Below are 16699 nucleotides of genomic sequence, written 5' to 3'. Positions count from 1 at the left end.
GCAATAGAAAATCTGTCCACACAGGATGCTTTTAATCTAAGACTACTTAAAAAATTTAAATCTTTCAATTCATTTTAATGCGTATTTTCAAGGATAAAAGAGAGAGACAACATCATTTAAAATGTTGCAGAATAGTGTCCTCTGTGCACCTGGGCTTTCCATGACAAAAGAAATCTACACCAATGATAGTTGGAAGACTTTTTCTAGTAATGATCATAGTAAAAGAGCCCTCATGCAAAGCAGAAATTTTTAGGCACTATCATTAGTGAATTATAGAGTGTGTTGAGTTTGCAAACTATTCCGTAAGGGGAAAAGTTCTCATTTTTGTGTGAAGTTATTTCTCACCATCTGTTGAGTCTGTATCCTGCTCATTGAGGATCCTCACATCCATCCTTTACAGCTGCTTTTCGTTAACAAAGACATCAGCTGCATCCTTCCTTTTTCCTTAAATTAAAAATGGGAGCAGAAGAGGTTAAAAAAACTTATCATGTACTGAAACATGAGTGAAATATTAGAAAATATGGATGTTTTCATCATTGTTTAGCTTAGAAGTTATGCTGAGTTTATGGCAGATTTGTTTTACTATCAGGATGGCAGAAATGACAGTCCTATGGTTGTATCGTTTGGCATAACCAGACACTCTGCAGAATTACAGATGTAAGGCTAATGAGGTGGCAAACAAAGGCTTTCTGGAGTGTTGTCAATTAGAGTGTGTTCTACAGCTGCAGATAAATATCCGAATATGCTGGAAATGATAAATGTTCACTTTGCTCTAGTGTCCTTGGCCAAAGTTCTCCGTCCTCAAGGGAAAACTGCAAGCTCATTTTTCCTTGGTGCATTTAAGACATTACATAAAGATCTCATAAATCTTAATTTAAAAAACCATTTTAAAAAGTTATCCTTTTAAAGCCCAATTTGCTTATAAGTAAGTTGAGCTTTCGTGATGAGGATATATCGGACTGTAGCTCCGTGGAATCATTTTCTTAGCCAGCAACAGCTGTGCTATTCTCTCTAAATAGTAATAATGCTTCTATATTGCACTTGCTTTTTATTGTTGAGGAGGGCTCTTGGTGCCTTTATTGAGTTACTTTGAGAGTAGCCTGATTTTTTTTTGGAATGCACAATAAAACAGAAGTAATTTAAATTTTAATATGCCTTCCTTGCACCATTAATTAAAATGATTTATGTTTGGTTCCCTCCTTGAAATAGAGTGTGATGTTAGTACTTATTGCTTCCATGGTGATGTTTTCCAACAGAACAGCATTTGCAAAACAGGGTATCGAACTCTTCCTGGTCTTAGTTTATTTGCTTTGACAGCAGCCCCTTTCCTTAACTCTTAGCCAGATACACTCTCACACTGTTCTTCCCAGTCCCCATTTGGCATTTTAAATTATATTTATTGTCCAGACCTCCCACTGGTTATTTATTTGTTCAAAGTAGGAATCTTTGATCACTGATGAGTCTGTCAAGGAGGAAAGGAGAGGGAGGATGAGATAGCTCAGACCATATTTTGATTTGGATGATGAAAGCGTCTAACTTGGTGAGATTCAGAAAAAAACTTCCCAAATACTAATGTAATAGAACTTTGTGTTTTTGCACTTCAGAGGGAAGGCACTACATTTGCTCTCTGATCTTATCAAAAAGAAAAGGAAGAAGGAAAGGAAGGCCCGCATCTATTTCAAACAAACTTTTCCAAACACTGAGAGTGACTTCTCTATTGTTTGTGGGCTCTTGGTCGCTTAGATGACATTGCTGATAAATTGGGCATTTGTTTTTGTCACTGGCAAGAATCAGTCCTGAAACACTACTTGATCTACAGGCGTTGTATGGTATCTTTTTTTTTAATCCAAGGCAGTTCACTGTTGACAGTTCTTTTCACTCTTTTCTGAATATTGGAACATATGATTGCATCAAGCTGGCTGCAGGCTCCAGTGCTGACATTTTCTAGCGCAAAGAATGCCCACATCACTCGAACATTTGAAAAGTGTTAATGAGCAGATCAAAAGGACTGTTGCCTGAAGCAGCTAACTTTTTTTTTTTTTTAAGAAATCGGCTTTCCTCCAAACTGAAATCTTCATTCTAGCAGCTAAGTAGATGAGATGTAATCCTCCCTGATGATGATAATAACAAATGAAAAAAAAAATTGGAGGAGAATCAAACTCTACATATGGTTCATAAAGTGGTGAAAGTGTTTTCCAGAATCTTCAATACAGAACTAAAGGATGCTAAGTGGAAAAAATCCTGGCAACTAGGCAATATTATGCCTTTTAAAATCTGCAAATTCTCATAAAATATGGTGCATATGAATACATCCTTTTCTGAAATGGATGTGTTCTTGCACTATTTAGTACAAGAATGGGGATTCTCATGACTGTTATTTTTAATGTATTTACACTGACAGTAAGGTTTCCTTTTCTCCTGCACTAGTTTTGCTGAAATGTAGGGATATCAGTTGGACACAGATTTTTTTCCATTTTGACTTTTGAGCCAAATGGCTTCAGATTATTTTCACCCTCTTTTGTTACTTATGAGGCCCTGTAGTAGATTGGTGAGAGGGAACATTTTGAAACATCACATAAAAATCATTTTATTTTCTGTTCCAACATTCCTAGGTCAGTGATGTTGGCCATATTAATTAACAAGTTATGTCTCTATAAAGTGGGAATGATAGGCTCTTTCATAGTTACTATAAGGTTTTAATTAAAGTCTATCTATTTACCTGCCTACCTACCTACCTACTATTTATTCATCCATCCACCCATTAATCCATTTATCCATCCATTCATGCATTCTAGAAATTAACAACTACTCAACACATCTTCGGCTTTTTCTTTTACACCCTTTCTCTTTGCAGTCGAACCTTATTTTAAAAGGATGTCATTTGGCAGAAGAAGTCCAACTCAGAGTTTGGAGATAGATGGACCTGGGTCCTGGATTTGAGTCCTAATTCTGTTTTCTCTTTGTGTACCCTTGGGCAAGTTATTGAAATTAGAGTCTTCCTCTCCTTATATTTAAAATGGGGATAAGCGGGGCACCTGGGTGGCTCAGTCAGTTAAGTGTCTGCCAGGGTCCTGGGATCGAGCTCCACATGGGGCTCTCTGCTCAGCAGGGAGCCTTCTTCTCCCTCTCCCTGCTGCTCCCCCTACTTGTACTCTCTCTCTCTGTCAAATAAATAAATAAAATCTTAAAAAAAATGGGGATAAGTATAGTAACTTCATAGGGCTCTTAGGAGAATATGAGAAATATAGAGTGTGTGACATATAGCTGCACCAATAAAGGGTGATTACTGTTAATAGTAATAACAGCACAGAGATGAGCCTTAGCTGTGGTTCAGTTTCTGAAGGTTCAGCCTTAGCTTTTTGTGGTGGTGGTTGTGTTCCTTATTTTACTAGATAAAAATTTGATTTAAGTAGAGTTTTAATGGCTGTATTCCATTGTTAACAATGTAGAAAATGTACTTGCTAGAATTTCAAAGTCAACTTAAACTTATAATTAGTCATGCATTTAGACATACATAAGATTAATTACACATTATTGGAAACACAAACCCTAATGTTCTTTTCTGGAACAAGGTGAATACAAATGTATATTGATACATGGCCTGCTTAATTATGGAAAGGCATAGAAGCAAAAGGCCTGGTGGAAAAATTGTGATATGTATTTTTTAATGTTCTATCAGAATTTTCATGTTGGAAATGACCTAAAATTAATCAAATTTATTTCCTAGATGAAGAAACTTAGGATGGTCTTACGTCTTCCCATCTGCCATTGAGTTAATTAGTTCTCTGATTTTATTGGTTGAAAGAGAAATTTGATGCTTCATTTTCTTTGAAACGAGCAATATTTTAGTTTCATGGGAACCTGTATCTATCTGTTTATCATTTATATTTTTTTCCCTCAGTATTTTTCTTTAAATTTAAGAGGTTGGCTATGAGCCTTTGTGAACATTCTCAGCTAGTTCCTTCAGGTCACTTTCAATCGTATTTTAGAATCTGCTATTTTCAGAGCACTTTATTAGGCACTGGTGATACTTATAAAGAAGGAGAAATGATTATTGCCCTTAAGAAATCTACACTCTTAAGAGATAATTGAAAAATTCCCAAATAAACATATAAGCCCAAGTTAATGAAGCATGAATGATTCAACTGTGCAGCAACGTTTATTTTTAGAAGTTTTCAAGCTTCTAGATAGACCAGTAGGAAGGTTGGATGGGACTTAACATGGAAATGGCCATCTTATTTGGGACAAGCAAAAGGATCTTTACTTTTTCTGGACTAGACAGCCATATAAAGGGATATTTGTAGATAAGATGTGCGGGCCGAACTGCATGATAGGGAGGCATTTGAACAATGAGAATAGAAAAACTGGCTAATATAAATGTACTGAAAAGGAGCTTTGGTTTTCCAGGTTGTGGCTTATGATACCAGGTAAAGGGTCTCTACTAAAGGGAAAAAATGCAAAGGTGCCTTTTATTATCCTGTTATCCATTTGTCAGCAGTGGTCATACGAGGTTTTATTTTATTTTATTTTAATTTAATTTAATTTAATTTTATTGTATTTTATATTTTATTTCTTATTTTTAAGTAGACTCCATGCCCAGCATGGAGGCCACTGTGGGGCTTGAACTCATGACCCTGAGGTCAAGACCTGGGTTGAGATCAAGAGTCGGATGTTTAACTGACTGAGCCACCCAGGCACCCTATGTCATATGAGGATTTTAAATTGAAACTCAATTTGCCCATATCATGCTAAAACTAGATGCTATGCAGGATAATGAGTATGACAAGTATGACATGAAAAAGGATGAGTCATGGAGGAGGATGTTCAGTAATTTTCAGGAGGATATACCATAGAACCAGATTGGGGATACTGTTTATGTCTTCAGAAATACATACCAGTACAAGATGTACAGGTAATAAGCAGAGTAAATTTGAAATCCTCACAAGAAAATGAAAATGAGTTCAAATACATTGTACTCAGACTTAGTGAAATGAAGGATGTACCTTGGTCTTTTTCTAGTGAAAGAACTCCAGAGAGCATTTTAAAGTAATTTGCAAAACTAAGAGTAGAAGCATGATTTGTAAGGATCTTCTAATAAAAGTCAGTAATTCATTGATTTCAATTGTGGTCATTGGACCCACTGATCTATTTTTTTTTTTTTTTTTTTAAGATTTTATTTATCTGACAGAGAGAGACACAGTGAGAGAGGGAACACAAGCAGGGGAGTGGGAGAGGGAGAAGCAGGCTTCCCACGGAGCAGGGAGCCCGATGCGGGGCTCGATCCCAGGACCCTGGGATCATGACCTGAGCCGAAGGCAGACGCCCAACGACTGAGCCACCCAGGTGCCCCCCCACTGATCTATTTTGACCAGAGAAACAATTAGCCTTCTGTTAGGAAAATATACCTGGTTACACAGGTTAGAATGAGGGATGGGTTAGAGATAGAAAAACAAGATAAATGTCTAATTTAAGTAAGTAGAGCATGTAGACATTGATGCCAAAAAAGCTATGGTAATTATCGACTATCAATCAATGTTATCAGTGTGTTATTAATTAAAATGCATAGAATGGAAGTAAAGACTGATGGGGTGCATCTGTTTGGTCTGAGTACCATACATTTATTTATAATGGCTTGGTTACACTTAAAATGCTGCTATTGGTTCTGGAAACCCCACTTGGAGATATTGATCAAATGAGTATGTACTAAGACAATGGACCAAGATGACCAAATAACTCAGGACCATCGCATGAGGAATAGTTGTGATATTTAGCTTCCAGATGAGTAGGGCTCAGTAGATACATGGTTATTATTCTAGTATTCAAAAATAGGAACTGCTCTCTTCTGGAAGAAAGATTAGTTTGTGTGTGTGTGTGTGTGTGTGTGTGTGTGTTTCCACATCCTAGGATCAGGACTAAAGAGTGGAAACTACAGAGAGGGAGGCTTTGGCTTCTTTGGGGGGAAAAACTTTCAAATGATGTGAATTCCTTGCCAGTGGAATGAATTGCTTTGTGAGGTAGTGAATTTCTTTTTATTACAGGAATTCAAACATAGTTGGACTACAACTTGGTGAGAAGTTTTCAGAATATTGAAGTTTTGGTTGAATGTGAATTGGAGAAGTTGAAAAATGTTGTACTAGATATTTTTAAGGTCCAGAGAATTATGAGTTTATGATTTTAGGTGGTAATAGAATGCAAAGAATCCTTCCTTCTTCCCTTGTTCTTCCTCTCTTTCCTTCCTTTCCTTCTTCCTTCCTTCCTTCCTTCCTTCCTTCCTTCCTTCCTTCCTTCCTCACTCTCTCTTTGTCCTTTCCTCCCTCCTTTTTTCTCCCTTTCCCACCTCCATCCTTTTTCTCTCCTCCTAACTTCCTTCTATTCCTTCCTTCCTTACAAAACAGAAAATCTATTTTGTGCCAGACACTTTACTAAATCCTGGGAATACAGTGAGCAACAAAGCAGACATAAATTTCCTCTTTGTGGAAATTACACTTTTATGGAGCCAGATAAAATTATCAACTCTGATAGATGCTAGGGAACCAATAGGCATTTATGCATATGAAGGGAATCTTATTCACATTGGGAAGACTGAGGAAAGTCCTGGGGTGGTAAGGTGAGGGACAGAGAGAGAGAAATATTTCAAAAAAATCTGTTGGACATGGTAAATGATTTGGTAAAGTCATTTAGAACTGAAGAAGAAATTATAGATTATGTGAAAATTTTAAGACTGCAACTAGAAGGAGTAATTTACTTGAAAGAAACGGGGAAAAAAAGTTGGCCCTTTTGATCCCTTTGAGTGCGAAATATTGATAGATCTGGTTTTCACTGACCGAGTTTGGACGTGTAGTTTGATAATGATATGATGTGCTTCCTTTCTATAAAGGAAATGTACCTGTAGCTTGATCATCTTAACTTTATTTTATTTTACTGCAGCATTATTTTAAATCTTAAGCCTCCACTGGCATTTTTTTCTGGGCTAATTATAAAAATCCAGAGTTTTTATCCTTCAAAATTACCAGAAAGAATGGAAATTTTATGTTTGTTGATAAAATAAAATTGAATTATTAAAAGGGCTGAATAGAAATAGCGGCATTATTTGTAGTATTCAAATTTTTGAATGAGTTAGAGGTTCAGTCTAACTAAATGTCTGGATGTCTAGTCTAACTAAATGACTAGATGTCTGGTCACATCTTTGTGGAGATTGTATGTATCTGAGATTTAGATCCAAACTAAAATTTGAACAATGAAGATATTATACATAAAGAAAATTAAGAGTTCTCTAAACATTATCAATAGCAGTACATTTTAAAAACCTTTCACTATGGAAAATTTCAAACACGTACAAAGAAAAAGTCTAAAATAATGAATTCCCTCCTGTCTCTTTTGCTCAGCTTCAATGATTCTCAATTTATGACTGATCTTATTTCATCTATAACCCCCTCCACTTACCCACCCCAAATTATTTTGGTGAAGTATCAGAATCATATCATTTAATCTGAAAATTTTTCAGTATATATCTTTAAATGATAAGCAGTCTTTCAAAAACAATATCCATTGCAAGAAATACTAAAGGGGACCGTTTCAGCGGGAAGGAGAGATCAAGGGCAACAAAGACTAGAAAGGCACAGAGGTAATCTACAGAATGGTGACTTTACAGGTAATACAATGGCACTAAATTCATACCTATTAATAATGACTCTGAACGTAAATGGACTCAGTCCTCTGATCAAAAGACATAGGGTATCAGAATGGATAAAACAAAAAACAAAAAAATACAAGACCCATTGATAAGCTGCTTACAAGAGACTCATTTTAGACCCAAAGACACCCCCAGATGGAATGTGATGGGGTGGAGAACCTTCTGGTATGCTAATGGACACCAGGAGAAAGCTGGAGTAGCCATACTTACATCAGACAAACTAGATTTTAAACCAAAGACTGTAATAAGAGATGAAGAAGGGCACTATATCATAATAAAGGTGTCTATCCAACACGAAGATCTAACAATTGTAAATATTTATGTCCCCAACTTGGGAGCAGCCAGATATGTAAATAAATTAATAACAAACTCAAATAAACTCATTGATAATAATACAATAATAGTAGGGGACTTTAACACCCCACTTATAGCAATGGACAGATCATCTAAGCAGAAGATCAAGGAAACAATGGCTTTGAATGACACACTGGACCAGATGGACTTAACAGACATATTCAGAGCATTTCATCCTAAAGCAGCAGAATACACATTCTTTCTGAGTGCACGTGGAATTTCTCCAGAATAGATCACGTCCTGGGTCACAAATCAGGTCTCAACCAGTACAAAAAGATTGAGATCACACCATGAATATTTTCAGATGACAATGCTATGAAACTTGAAGTCAACCACAAGAACAAATTTGGAAAGACCACAAATACATGGAGGTTAAAGAACATCCTACCAAAGAATGAATGGGTCAACCAGGAAATTGAAGAAGAAATTAAAAAAATACAGGGAAGCAAATGAAAGTGAAAACATGACAGTCTAAAACCTTTGGGATGCAGCAAAGACAGTCACAAGAGTGAAGTATATAGCAATATAGGCCTACCTCAAGAAGCAAGAAAAGTCTCAAATGCACAACCCAACCTTACACCTAAAGGAGCTGGAAAAAGAACAGCAAATAAAGCCTAAAACCAGAAGAAGAAGGGAAAGAATTAAGATTAGAGCAGAAATAAATGATGTAGAAAAAAACCAAAACAAAACAGTAGAACAGATCGATGAAATTAGGAGCTGGTTCTTTGAAAGAATTAACAAAGTTGATAAACCCCTAGCCAGACTTACCAAAAAGAAAAGAGAAAAGACCCAAATAAATAAAATCACGAATGAAAGAGGAAAGATCACAACCAATACCTCAGAGATACAAACAAATTATAAGAGAATATTATGAGCAATTATATGCCAACAAATTGGGCAATCTGGAAGAAATGGATAAATTCCTAGAAACGTATAAACTACCAAACCTGAAACAGGAAGAAATAGAAAATTTGAACAGACCCATAACCAGCAAAGAAATTGAAGCAGTAATCAAAAATCTGCCAGCAAACAAGAGCCCAGGGCCAGAGGACTTCTCAGGTAATTCTACCAAACATTTAAAGAAGAATTTATACCTCTTCTTTGAAGCTGTTCCAAAAAATAGAAATGGAAGGAAAACTTCAAACTCATTCTATGAGGCCAGCAATACCTTGATTCCAAAACCAGACAAAGACCCCGCCAAAAAGAATTATAGACCAATATCCCTGATGAACATGGATGCAAAAGTTCTCAAGATGTTAGCTAATTGAATCCAACAGTACATTAAAATGATTATTCACCATAATCAAGTGGGATTTATTCCTGGGCTGCAGGGGTGGTTCAACATCTGCAAATCAATCAGTGTGATACACCACATTAATGAAAGAAAGGATAAAAACCATATGATCCTCTCAATAGATGCAGAAAAAGCATTTGACAAAATACAGCATTCTTTCTTGATAAAAACCCTCAAGAAAGTAGGGATAGAAGGAACATATCTCAACATCATAAAGGCCATATACAAATGCCATATACAGCTAATATCATCCTCAATGGGGAAAAACAGAGTTTTTCCACTAAGGTCAGGAACATGACAGGCATGTCTGCTCTCACCACTGTTATTCAACATAATACTAGAAGTCCTAGCCTCAGCAATCAGACAATAGAAAGAAAGAAAAGGCATCCAAATTGGCAAGGAAGAAGTCAAACTTTGACTATTTGCAGATGACATGATACTCTATGTAGAAAACCTGAAAGGTTCCACCAAAAAATTGCTAGCGGTAATACATGAATTCAGCAAAGTTACAAGATATAAAATCAATGTACAGAAATCTGTTGCATTTCTATACACCAATAATGAAGCAGCAGACAGAGAAATCAAAGAATTGATCCCATTTGCAATTGCACCAAAAATCGTAAGATACCTAGGAATAAACCTAAGCAAAGAGGTAAAAGATCTGTATGCTGAAAACTATAGAACATTTATGAAAGAAATTGAAGAAGACATAAAGAAATGGAAAAACATTCCATGCTCTTGGATTGGAAGAATAAACATTGTTAAAATGTCTAAACTACCCAAAGCAATCTACATATTCAATGCAGTCCGTATAAAAATAACACCAGCTTTTTTCATGGAGCTAGAACAAACAATTCTAAAATTTGTATGGAATCAGAAAAGACCCTGAATAGCTAAAGTAATATTGAAAAAGAAAAGGAAAGCGGAGGCATCACAATTCCTGACTTTAAGCTGTAATCATTAAGACAATATGGTGCTGGCACAAAAACAGATGCATAGATCAATAGAACAGAATAAAGAACCCAGAAATGGACCCACAATTGTATGGCCAACTAATCTTCAACAAAGCAGGAAAGAATGTCCAATGGAAAAGACAGTCTCTTCAACAAGTGGTGTTGGGGAAATTGGACAGCAACATGCAGAAGAATGAAAGTGGACCTCTGTCTTACACCATACACAAAAATCAATTCAAAATGGATGAAAGATCTAAATGTAAGACAGGTAACCATTAGAATCCTTGAGGAGAAAACAGGCAGTAACCTCTTTGACTTCAGCCATAGCAACTTCTTACTAGACATGTCTCTAAAGGCAAGGGAGACAAAAGCAAAAATTAACTAATAGGATTTCATCAAGATAAAAAGCTTCTGCACAACAAAGGAAACAATCAACAAAACTAAAAGGCAACCTCTGGAATGGGAGAATATATTTGCAAATGACATATTGGATAAAGGGCTGGTCTCCAAAACCTATAAAGAACTTATCAAACCCAACACCCAAAAAACAAATAATCCAGTTAAGAAATGGGCAGAAGACATGAATAGACACTTTTCCAAAGAAGACATCCAAATGGCTAATAGACACATGAAAAGATGCTCAACATCACTCACCATCAGGAAAATACAAATCATAAGCACAATGAGATACCACCTCACACTAGTCAGAATGGCTAAAATTAACAACACAGGAAACAACAGATGTTGGTGAGGATGTGGAGAAAGGGGATGCAGTTATAAAGTGAAGCATCCCTGGGACATTTTCAAACAATTTTTTCTCTTAGTCTAGAGACTTGGATGTGTACTTGAATTATCAGAAGCCATTGGCACTTGGTCAAAGATTTTCTTTTACCTTTTTTTTTTTTTTTTTTTTAATCTGGGGGGAGGACAGAGGGAGAAGAGGGAGAGAGAATTTTAAGCAGGCTCCACGCCCAGCACAGAGCCCAATGCAGGGCTCGATTTCACAATCCTAACATCATGACCTGAGCTGAAGTCAAGTCAGATGTTTAACCGACTGAGCCACTCAGGTGCCCCCGATCAATAATTTTATATCATGATGGTGTGAAAGGTTATCTACCTCAGTGCTGGTAGAGGTCATTTAGATCAGATCTCAGGCTTCATTCCTCTCACATGAAGAATCAGCCATATACAATTTCAAGAAAGAATATATTGAGTAATGATTCATAGAAAAGGCATCTTGGTTAAAAAGTTGATTTGCTTCTAGATTAATGGGTGGGGAAAGAGATAAGTTGATTTCCCCATCATCTCTTGCAAAGCAAGTTAACTTGTGCATTGTAAATTTATGAAAAAGTCAATGAGTCTTAGAAGATTTCAGTAGTAAATTCCTGCTCTGTTTGAAGGGACATACCATAGTCTTGTGGAAAATGTTTGCATATCTATGGCATAAAGATAAAATGAATGAATGAAAGAGTTTTGTGAATTGTTATGTGGTTGTTATCTAGCACTGTCTACCAGACCACTCCACAACCTAGGGTCTTCAAACAATTTAGTGTCTTCACAGTTCTGTGGAGACTGGCTCAGCTAGGAGATTCTCACTCTGGGGTTCTCTCATGTGATTGCAATCAGGGGGCAGCTGGGCTGGAGTCATCTAAAAGCTCGACAGGCCTCCAGGTCCAAGAGAGCCATGTTTGGCGCTTCGGCTGGGATGGCTGATATAGCTGGGGCCTGGCCAGGCACCTCTCATCACCCAGCCTTTTTGTAAGGTTATCCTGGGGTTCTTCCTCCTCCTGGCCCGATGGTCTCAAGGTAGACTTCTGGCATGACAGCAGGCTTCCTCCAGAGTGAGTGTCCCAGGGATGCTGAGGGAAGTGGAAAAGCTTCTTCTGACCAGCTGCAGAAGTCACGTGGCACCACTTGTACCTCATGCTAGTTAGTCAGAAGCCTGTTACAGGAGAGCGTGTATTCAAAGGGAGAGCATACACACTGAGAGGCAAGGTTCACTGGGGACACCTTTGGCACTACCGCTGTATGTTACTAATCGAGTTATTTTTACACATCTTTGCTGTCTCCTTGTTATGCCACCAAAATTTTTACCTTTGGCTTTTTGTTTTTTGTTTTTTTTTGGGCAGGTTATCAAGGATCCTCCTCCACCACCACCTCCTGCACCAAAAGAGGTAAATAAGTGCCTAATGAGTGGTGTGGATCTTTTTTTTCTGTATTTAGATATTATCCCCAAATTTGATCAATTACCTTGCTGTTGGATAACTGTGATACCTATGTATTGACTTTTGAATTTATGAAAATTCATTGTTATTTTTCATCTTACGATTTCTTTCATGTGCTAGAGGAATAGGACCTTCAAAAACTGATAAATATAGACTGGCCGTGAGGCTTAATAGTGCACGGAGGTTTACTTTACTTTGTCTATCAATAGATCAATAGTCCTGATGTTACTTATTTTATCTATAGAAAGGTAGAAGATCCAAGCTGGAAGTTTAAAGGTGTTCATCCTTTCTTCAAAATGATTATTACTTTAGCCAAACTTACGTTAGCAACATGAAATCTGGAAGTAGTGCATTTTCAAAACTTCTTAACTGCCTATCTTTTTAGTACCAATTTTGCAGTTTAACTTAATATGTATGTTGATGCTTTAAATGGTTTTTGAAATGCTTTCCTACATTTAATGTCTTATCTTTTTAAATTTGAAGTAACAAATAGAATTGGAAAAAAAAAAACAAATGATGCTGCTCATAGTTAAGGAGCAACTTCTGGTAATCTGGTGAAATAAAGGAGATTCCTAAAATTGGGAGGGCAGGAGTCCTTATATTCTGTAGAACTCCACTTGAAATTTATGCATGTAAGCATAAGTACATCCAAATGCCCCGTATATAATTGTTACTCCATTTCTTCCATATCAGTGTCATTATTCAGAAAAATGTTTAAATGCGTGTTAGTTCTGACTAACCGGTATTTTAAGAAATTAATTAAACCCACTTTAAAAAACTTGTAATATTCTACATAGGAAGAAGAAGAACCTCTGCCTACGAAGAAATGGCCAACTGTGGATGCTTCCTATTATGGTGGTCGAGGGGTTGGAGGAATTAAAAGAATGGAGGTTGGTGTCTTTAAAAAAAAAAAAAAAGAAGCTGCTAATCTGGAATGTGTAATTCTAGAACTATTAAGCCATGGAAACTGTGCTTTTCAGAATTTCATAATAGCATCCAGTTTTATTTAACACTGGGTCTTTTTTGGATAATTTTTTTTTTTCTGTGGAATCATCCTGGCCATTTCAAAACTGTACAAGAAGAACTGACTTCATTAGTCAAAGAATTGCATTGATAAGATGTTTGAACTCTAAAGGACGAAACAAAGTTAGGGTTTTTCTCACTATTTTGGAAAAAATTACTGCAGACAGCATCAACTTTGTAGAAGCCAGCCACTTAAAGTAGCAATAATGCTTGTCTTTGAAAAGATCCAATAGTTATGTACTATTTAGGGATAAAAATGTTAAAATATTCGTGGTATGGGTATGACCTTATCACAGATGTAGGGGAAGCACATTTAAGGCAGGTTTTTTTTACAGCTTTTAGTTACCACTTATGAACAATCATAATTAATTTTAAATATCATTTATAGAACTTTTAGACTGGCTCAAAGTGTGGATTAAAATTGAACTTTAATATCGTATCTTAAAAGTGAAATGAGGTCTTCTTACCACCACAGAAATAGTTTTCAAAGTGATGGATTAATTAATACTAAGCACTTATTGCCGGCACTGAGCCCTTAAGCACAGCCTAGACAGGCCAGCGTCCCACCTCAAGGAACAGTTGGAGGAGTTTTCTCATTGATAGGCTGACTTTATCATTAAACACAGATCCTGGCATCTCTCCCTTATAAGTTACCCTTTAACTTTACTTCTTGATAAGAAGGACTTTTTATGTGTTCTGCAGTCATTTCACATGTCTTCTCCTGTCATATGGGCTTTGTCCTATTACTGCCAGCAAAAATCAGTGAGCTAATTAACAACCTCACAACTGTTGCAATTTTCTCTTTTTTCTACATTTCAATAAAATTCAGATTCCCAAGGAGAGTTTCCCCTTTTCAGAATAAATTTCAGTATTCTGCTCAGACCTACTTAACGTGGTTGTCATTACCAAAGTGGTTATTCAAGTCATCTGATAGTGATTCTCACTTTCTTGACCACATTAGATCTTAAAATAATGCACACTTTCCCTAAAAGCATGCCGCTTTATTACTGAAATATCCTCTGAGACAGGTACCTCATTGCTAATAAGCCATGGAAAAGGCCGGTGCTAGAAGCTATTAAATTTGTCTTTTGGAGAAGATAGTGCATATGCGTTCGCATGTGGATGATTGAGAATATCAAACAGTCCAAGAGAACATGGCTAGGCTTAGCTCTTGTTGCTTGACACAGAATGAAGGCCATTTTCCTTCTGCTTCCCTTTGCTGTGTCATTCTAGGCTGGGAGGGGTGGGGAAAGAGTAGATTAGATAATTTTATGTATATGAAAAATAAACTTATAAATAAAAAAGTTACATATGGACATCTAAATATGGTCTGTCCCAACTTATTTTTAATTTACTTCACCCCATTCCAAAATGTGTGTGTAAAAACTGTATGCAAGGGGAAGAAAGGTTTGAAAAGCTGTACTACAAAGTGTTAGTAGCTTTCTCTGGAGGGAGTGATTTTCAATTTGTGCTATGTATTTCCCTATTTTTTCCTAACTCCTTTGACAATGAGCATGCACTACTTTATATACAAAATATAAATTTAATTCAATTTTGAAATCTACATGTATAAAATACCACATGACAGTGAGATAAGGGTATGCTAGTAAGTGAGCCTTAAATGAATAATGTTTTTGCTGAAAACACTAGGAGTTATGACAGATTTTTGTTAGTCCAATATTCCAGTGTATCGAAGACTGAGATCTCTTTCTAAAGAAAACCATACCCATGAACCCCTGATGTGGTCCTGAGGTAAAAGGAATAATATTGGTTTATGGTCATAAGAAAAGCCATAGATCACGCACATTCATGAGTAACTTACATTTCAAGTTTCAAGAGTTACAATTCTTAATATGTGAAATTACATTGCCAGTCCTTTTAAGTTTAAGAAAATTTATGGAAAGGACTCATTCACTTTTAATAAATTGGGGTGCATTTTAGCTTTGGACAATTTTAGCTATGTTGTATGTGGTATTCCATCAATGAGGTGGAATGGGGATGAGAAAAAATGAGAAAGTAAATGTGAACATTACAAAGGGGAAACAGTACTTAAATATACACAATAAAAATTGAATCGAGAATTAAGCATCAATGAGCTCTCTCAAATCTGATCTTATTTATAAACTTTAGGGAAAATAGAAAACATAATCTATTTTTTTTTTTTTAAAGATTTTATTTATTTGAGAGAGAGAGAATGAGAGACAGAGCACATGAGAGGGAGGAGGGTCAGAGGGAGAAGCAGACTCCCTGCCGAGCAGGGAGCCCGATGCGGGACTCGATCCCGGGACTCCAGGATCATGACCTGAGCCGAAGGCAGTCGCTTAACCAACTGAGCCACCCAGGCGCCCAGAAAACATAATCTATTTTTAAACCATGCCTATTTAAACCTGGAAAGTATTTCCCTTAAAAAATACCTTTACCTGGGAAAAATAAATAGAATTATAGAAATTATGTGCACATCTGAATTACAGAACAAATCTTTGTAACTAAGGTTATTTTAAGCCAGGGTAGGGATTTTACGTAGATTTTTTTTTCTTACTCCTCCTTTAAATTAAATATTTAAATGCTATGGTAATGGCAATTTGCAGAAAGCTGGAACTGAGCTGATATTAATAACAGCTGTTAGCACAACTGATCCACAATACCTAATGACTTCAAATGTGTGTTTCTGCCAATTCAGCGTGAAACTGTTTTTTTGTTTCTTTCTCAATTCTGAAATTGCTCCTTTATGATACAACCTCCTAGTCATCCAAATATACTCTGGAAATTATGGAATTTTATTGTTTATTATGAAAGCCAAGTAGAGTTGGAAGAATTTAGCTATCAAGCTTGCCCTTGTTTTTTTTCTCCATAGTAAAAAAGCCAGGTATATTAATTCTGCTAAAGCTCCCGTTAGCAATTTATTCTTGTTTTTTTAAAAATCTTTTTTGACTATCTCAATGTGGTTAAACTAAAATATTAAAATGTATACATATAAATGTATATATATTTACAGGCATACCTTGTTTTATTGTGCTCTGCTTTATTGCGCTTCACCGATACTGTGTTTTTCACAAATTGAAGGTTTGTGGCAACTCTGCATTGAGCAAGTCTATCAGCATCATTTTTCCAACAGCATTTGCTCACTTTGTGTCTTTGTGTCACGTCTTGGTAATTC

The 16699-nt window shown here is 36.3% G+C and overlaps 1 protein-coding gene across 3 annotated transcripts in view; it reads left to right on the top strand.

Annotated features, from left to right (window-relative positions):
* ANTXR2 (ANTXR cell adhesion molecule 2) overlaps nt 1-16699 on the top strand; it is a 149574-nt gene that overhangs the window by 71729 nt on the left and 61146 nt on the right. For all 3 annotated transcript variants that reach the window (XM_036069401.2, XM_078068826.1, XM_078068825.1), the window contains 2 exons: nt 12424-12468; nt 13317-13409. In XM_036069401.2, coding sequence (XP_035925294.1) covers nt 12424-12468; nt 13317-13409 — 138 coding nt within the window. The remainder of the gene's footprint in view (nt 1-12423; nt 12469-13316; nt 13410-16699) is intronic.

Source organism: Halichoerus grypus, chromosome 3 (genome assembly GCF_964656455.1).
Source record: "Halichoerus grypus chromosome 3, mHalGry1.hap1.1, whole genome shotgun sequence".
Lineage (NCBI taxonomy): Eukaryota > Metazoa > Chordata > Mammalia > Carnivora > Phocidae > Halichoerus > Halichoerus grypus.
This window is presented reverse-complemented; position numbering and strand designations above follow the sequence as displayed.